The sequence below is a fragment of the Malaclemys terrapin genome, chromosome 8, assembly GCF_027887155.1.
Source record: "Malaclemys terrapin pileata isolate rMalTer1 chromosome 8, rMalTer1.hap1, whole genome shotgun sequence".
Classification (NCBI taxonomy): Eukaryota; Metazoa; Chordata; order Testudines; family Emydidae; genus Malaclemys; species Malaclemys terrapin.
The window spans coordinates 107,089,186-107,095,479 of record NC_071512.1 but is presented as its reverse complement, the minus strand read 5'-3'; the positions used below and the strand labels follow the sequence as shown (position 1 = coordinate 107,095,479).

Sequence of the window (6,294 nt, the reverse complement as noted above, 5' to 3'; positions counted from 1 at the left end):
TGAGGTGAGCTGCATCTGCTCCAGCTTGTCCTAGTGCGGTCAGCACCTCCAATGAACCCGTCCCCCCAGATCTCAAAGCAGGAGCAAGGAGTCGGGGGGAATGTCAAAGGTCTGTCTAGGAACAGGCCCAGCTCCTCCTGCCGGAGACACCCCAACTGCCAGAGCATTCGAACGGCTTGACCTCCCCCCCCCAATCCACTGAGCGAGCCCCACCACTGATAGGGGCAGGTCCCCTGCCCCACCCGTGCTCCACACCAGCGCCAGCAGCACAGCACGGCAGGGGTAGCTAGCCAGATCCAGACAGTGCTTTAACCTCTCAATAAAGCTGCTCACTCCTCCGTAATACCCGCTACCGCTGCCTTAAGAACAAGCCTTCGCGGCTCCTGCTAACGGCGGGTGCAACCCCTCAGCTTTCTCCTTCCAGCCCCATCAGCCCCGAGCAGCCAGGGTACCCAGCACCACCACCACAGCCTTCCCGGGGGGAGTCTGACAATCACGGTGACAATAAATCCATCCCTTCCCCGACCTTCCAACCCCTTTGCTGTGCTCCAGGGCCACTCAGACCTCCACGGGGACTCAGCGCCTCCTACTCTGGAAGCATCGGCCCTCCAAGCCCCCCACCACGTGGGCTAAAGGAGAATTTCCCCTAGCTAGTTGCAGTACAGGGTCTATAGCACACAGTTGAGCAGTTCCAATTCCAACCACAAGAGGGCAGCCACACACACACACACTCTCTCTCTCTCTCTCTCATTTTCCTACATTTCCATTTAAACCCACATCCCCTGCTAACACCTGCTCTCTTGTTCCTCCAATCTGCCGCTCTGATCTGGCACCCTGTTCGTACACTGGGGCAGCCGGGCAGGATTTCACTGGTACCTCCTGGCACAACAGGTGTATTATAACCAGAAAACATCCAATCCGAGCTGGAAGGCCTATCCTTGGGCCCTGAGGCCAGCCCCCTGCTAGCCCAGGCCCCCCACATCATATCCTGGGCACAGATTTCTTTTCAAGCTCCATTTTCTAACTGGGTTGTTTCTTTCTCAAGTCTCCCCCGCCCAAGCCAGCCAGCGCCCTCACCCTGGGGCCCTTTAAACTGGGGCCTGAGCCATCTCCTTGCAAGGGGTGGGGGAACTCCTCCCACGCCTGCTCGATTTCCTGCCTGTCCTCCCCTGCCCTTTGCAGCAGAATGGCTCTGTCCCTGGCATTTCCTCTTTGCTGTCTGCCTGGAGCGCATGGCTGGGGGTGCCATGTGGGTGCTGGCCCTCGCCTAGGCAGCGGGGCAGGACAGCAGCGATCATCGCAGGTGAGGCAGCACAGGGTTTGTGGGTAACGGATGCTGAGCGGGTCAGGCGAGAGACCTGCACAGATCCTGGCTTTGCAATGAATGAGCTCTGAGCAGGACCAGCCGGTGTGGAGGTCACTCAGGAGGGGTGGAGGAGCCAGTCCGATCAAAGGCACTGTAACGTAAAGACCCCAGGCCCCAAACCTGGAGGGAATCAGTAGAGTGACCAGATGTCCCGATTTTATAGGGACAGTCCCAATTTTGGGGTCTTTTCCTTATATAGGCTCCTATTACCCCCCATCCCCATCCTGATTTTTCACACTTGCTGTCTGGTCACCCTAGGAATCAGTGTTGATTTCATTGACCCAAGGAAGCAGGATAAAGGAAACTTGGTGAAGTTGGATGAATCAGTGTCCGTTACGGATTGATATTGTCATTGGAGCTGTGCGAGACGCACTAGGACGGTGGTTCATGGACCCCTGGGGGTCCGCAGACTGTAGCTAAGATTTCCAAAGTGGGCCACATCTCCAGTCAAAGTTTTCTAGGGGTCTGCAACTGAAAAAAGGTTGAAAACCACTGCCCTAGACAGACAGTGCCTCGCCCCAGCGTCTCCTCTCGAAGCAGGAGACGCTGGAAAGACAAAATGCACTGGGAGGGAAGCAGAGGGGGAAAAGTTGGGATTTTATTATGATTTGTAGTGTGGTTGCTACTAGAGGCTACATCTGAAATCTAGGCCCCATTGTGGTCCGTGGCTGAGGCTGTTAGGTCCTACCATACTCCAGATGAATAATTGGGCCGGACGCCGTAGAATGTAGAGTCAGAGACAGTCCCTGCTGTTTATTATTAGTTTTATATTTCAGATGACGATGGCATTAGCTCTCTTGCTAGCTGGTGTGTGGGAATAGCGCTGCTCTCTGCTGGGCAGAATCAGACGTGCTCCGCTGTGAGTCAGAGGCCCCACACTGGTAACATTTAGTCACGTGTGATGTTTTCCCAATCGGTGGTTCCTGGAGCCCCGGGGGGTCCGCAGACCGTGTCTAAGATTTTCAACGGGGTCTGCACCTCCAGTCGAAATTTTGTAGGGGTCCGCAAAGGAAAAGGTTGAAAACCGCTGTGCTAGTGGGTTTGAAGCTGCTGTGAGGTTGGAAGAGGCCCTGGAGCGCAGTGGTGTCCCCCATGTCCACACGACACTCCTTCTGCCGATGGTGCGCGTCCTCATCAGGAGTGCTTGCGTCAACTGAAGTGGGGCAGTGTGTGGGGGCTCACAGCTGGCGCCCTGCTGCCGGGCACTGACGCCGCCGTGAGGAGCCCAGAGCCCGGGCTGTCCGTGCCTGTCAGCGGGGTTCACAGCTGCAAGCTCCGCGTGGTGCTGACAGGCGATGTAAACAACACCGTGTCAACACGGACACTGTGCCGCCCTAGCTACACCCACCTAAGCGCTGTGCCTCTTGCGGGGGGGAAGGAGGGAGGGGCTAGGTCGGGGTAGTGGGGGACTTACATCGGCTGCAGCCTTACGTCGACCTGACTCTGTAGTGTAGACGAGGGCTTAGATTTTGTGCCTCTCCGTCCTATGACATTAATACTGGCAGCTTCTGTGCAGCGGGCAAGATGTCAGCTTCCCCCACAGTAATTGGCATTGAGGGGGGGGCCCTGAAAAACATTGGGGGCTGATTCTGTCCCCAGCAGAGAGCACGGGCCATAGAGCACAATGGGGGGTTGATTCTGTCCCCAGCAGGGGGCGGCAGAGAGCACGGGCCATACAGCGCAATGGGGGTTGATTCTGTCCCCAGCAGGGGGCAGCAGAGAGCACGGGCCATACAGCACAATGGGGGCTGAGTCTGACCCCAGCAGGGGGCAGCAGAGAGCACGGGCCATACAGTGCAATGGGGGGTTGAATCTCTGCCTAGCAGGGAACAGCAGAGAGCGCTGGGCCATACAGCGCAATGGGGGTTGAGTCTGACCCCAGCAGGGGGCGGCAGAGAGCACGGGCCATACAGCGCAATGGGGGTTGATTCTGACCCCAGCAGGGGGGAGTAGAGAGCACTGGGCCATACAGCGCAATGGGGGTTGATTCTGACCCCAGCAGGGGGCGGCAGAGAGCACGGGCCATACAGCGCAATGGGGGTTGATTCTGACCCCAGCAGGGGGCGGCAGAGAGCATGGGCCATACAGCGTAATGGGGGCTGATTCTGACCCCAGCAGGGGGCGGCAGAGAGCACGGGCCATACAGCGCAATGGGGGCTGATTCTGACCCCAGCAGGGGGCGGCAGAGAGCACGGGCCATACAGCGCAATGGGGACTGATTCGCTCCCTCCTGGGTGCTGGGATATCTGCTCTAGTCTCTCTCTCTCTCTCTCTCTCTCTCTCGCAGAGCTTAGCGGGTCTGACCCCGCTGCGTCATGGCTGCCTCTCTGAGCCGGCTGTCCCACATCGCCTTCCATGTCCCCGCCGGGACGGGCTTGGTCAGCGACCTGGTAGGCAAGTTCCGCTTTCACCTGTTTGCGGAGCGGGTGACGGCGTGCGCCCGGCAGCTGGCTCTCCGCAAAGGAGCCGCTGTCTTCCTCGTCAATGAGAGACTGGGGGAGGCCCCCCCGGCCCACGTGTTCCCGTTCGACCCCACGCAGCCCGCACTGGCTCAGCGGCCCCTGCTGGGCCACAGCGACGAGGAATTCCTCTACGACATCGGTTCCTCACACCTCGTGGGCACGGCCTCCAACGTGTGCTTCGAGGTGCAGGACGTATGCAGCATCTCCCGACGCCTCCAGGAGCGGGGCTGCCCCCTGGCGATCCCGCCCACTGACGTGACAGACGACGGCGGCTCCGTCACCTACTGCGTGGTGAGATCCGTCGTGGGGAACGTCAGCCACACCCTGCTGGATCGCTCCCGCTACCAGGGGGCCTTCCTGCCTGGCTTCCGCACCGTGGGGGACGTCCCCGAGGGGCCGCAGGACCCGGCCGAGGCCACGCACTTCGACCACGTTACCTACGCCTGTTCGCGGGGCAGTACCCGGGCCGTGCTGGACTGGTACCAGCACTGCTTCGGCTTCCAGCGCTTCATCGTGAACAGGCAGGAGGACGCGGCTGAGGGCTACCGGATCCGCGGGCATGGCGTGGGACTGCGGCTCACCGCCATGCAGTACGGGAAGGGCAGCGAGCCGGGACTGGCAGACGACTGCAAGTTCGTCCTGGCCGAGTCCCTGCCAGAGCCAGGGAAGAACCAGGTGGACGCCTTCCTGGAGCAGCACGGCGGAGCTGGGATCCAGCACGTCGGGCTCTACACCAGGGACATCGTCTCCACGGCCCGGGCCCTGGCACAGGCCGGCGTGCGGTTCGTCGAGCCCCCCCAGGCCTACTACAGCGAGGCGGGCAAAGCAGAGGAGATCCGGGCAGCTGGGCTGGACCCCCGGCTCCTCTCTCAGCACGGCATCCTGCTGGACGCCGAGCTGGCTGAGGACAGGGAGGGAGGTGGCAGGGGCTCCAGCCCGCACCAGCGGAGGTACCTGATGCAAATCTTCACCAAGCCCATCTTCCCTGAGGAGACCTTCTTCCTGGAGCTGATTGAGCGTCGGGGGGCTGCAGGCTTCGGGGAGGGCAACATCCGGGCCCTGTGGAAATCCGTGCAGGCCTATCTGGACAAGCAGAAGTAGAGAAGCCCCTCCCGGCTGCCTCGCCTTCTCCCCGGTGGGCTGTCACATGGCGGGGCCATCCTCGCCTGTTGGGGAACAACGGGAGGCCAACGGCTGGCTGCCTGGCGAGCTGCACTGAAGGACTAGTGGTGGCCGCAGCGCTCCATCCCCAGGTGATGGCCCTGCCCAGGCGGGAGGGAGGGATGAGGCAGAGCCAGACCAGCTGTTCGGTCAGAGACGGGGAAGTTGAAAGCTACTTAAAAGCTCCCTGGGACGCGCCGTCTGCCTTGATGGGTGGGATTCATGGGGTAGTTCCCACCCCAGAGACAAACCCTGCCCCCTCCCCCAGCCCCGCTCTGCTAACCCTCGCCCCGGCGCGGCTGGATTGGCTAATTCTGAGTTCCTGCTCCCTGGGCCAGGAGCTGGATTTACGGCCAACGTTCAGCCTGCAGCTTTGGACCCCACAAGCTCTATGGGCGGATTTAGGGATCGTGTGGGGATCCCCGGGGTGGAAGGTGGCAGCCATTTGGCAGCGCGGGTAGCAGAGTCAAATGGGAATGACCGGGGGGGGGGCATCCCTGAGAGCAGATATCCCGGCTGGCCTGAGAACTGGCTCTGCATTGATCTCAGCACTATTCATGTCTGTAACCCTTCGCTGTGAGGGGCTGGCTGCTGGAGAGCCCACGTCCTGTCTGCTCCACCCTCTTCCCCTCCAGGGCAGGACAGTTCCCCCTCCCCACTCGCTCCCCTTGGCCCTTCTCACTTTGCACCGAGTGGCTCCGCAGGGATTTCGCTCTCCCAAGGCAGCTGGCTAGGAATCCTCTCCCTTTCCCCGCACGCCCCGGGCCGGGCGCGCGAGTGGGGCGTCCTCACCGGGGCCGGCGCGTGGGCTCTCCCTGCAGCCAGGCAGTTAATGCCACAGGCACTCACCTCCCCGTGCCCCTCGTGAATGAACTGTTCCCACGTTCTTGTTCCGTTCATGGTTTTCGGTTCGGTTTACAAGAATCTCCCCCAGGCTGGGTTTCGCTCACGCTCCTGCCGCGAGTGGATTCTCGCTTACGGGGCGAGTGTCGTATTGTTCACTTGAATTTAGTCATTAAACTGAGAACTGATTTTCCTGTTCCGTGTCCTGTTGCTTCTGCAAAGAGCCAGGTCTGCGCTGCTCAGCTCCAGTGCAGGGCCCTGCAATGCGCCACCGAGGGGCTGCGGCTGAAGGACACCCTGGGGCTAGCGTGGGAGAGGGCGGCCCGCCGGCTTGGCAGGGATTGCCACGGAGTTCACACTGCGTCTGAGCACCGAGTTCATTTCTGGGGGTCCCCAGGGGTGCTGCTGGTGCCCTATGCAGATCTCTTTGATGTCAGTCTCAGCTCCCACCCAGTCCACCTC

At 60.9% G+C, this 6,294-nt stretch overlaps 1 protein-coding gene across 1 annotated transcript; it reads left to right on the top strand.

Moving 5' to 3' along the window:
• The first annotated feature begins 1,210 nt into the window (after positions 1-1,210).
• Positions 1,211-6,021, top strand: HPDL (4-hydroxyphenylpyruvate dioxygenase like). The gene is made up of 2 exons (XM_054037837.1): positions 1,211-1,303; positions 3,654-6,021. The coding sequence occupies exon 2, from the start codon at positions 3,682-3,684 to the stop codon at positions 4,927-4,929; it is 1,248 nt and encodes a 415-aa protein (XP_053893812.1). The 5' UTR covers positions 1,211-1,303; positions 3,654-3,681; the 3' UTR covers positions 4,930-6,021.
• Positions 6,022-6,294: the final 273 nt, after the last annotated feature.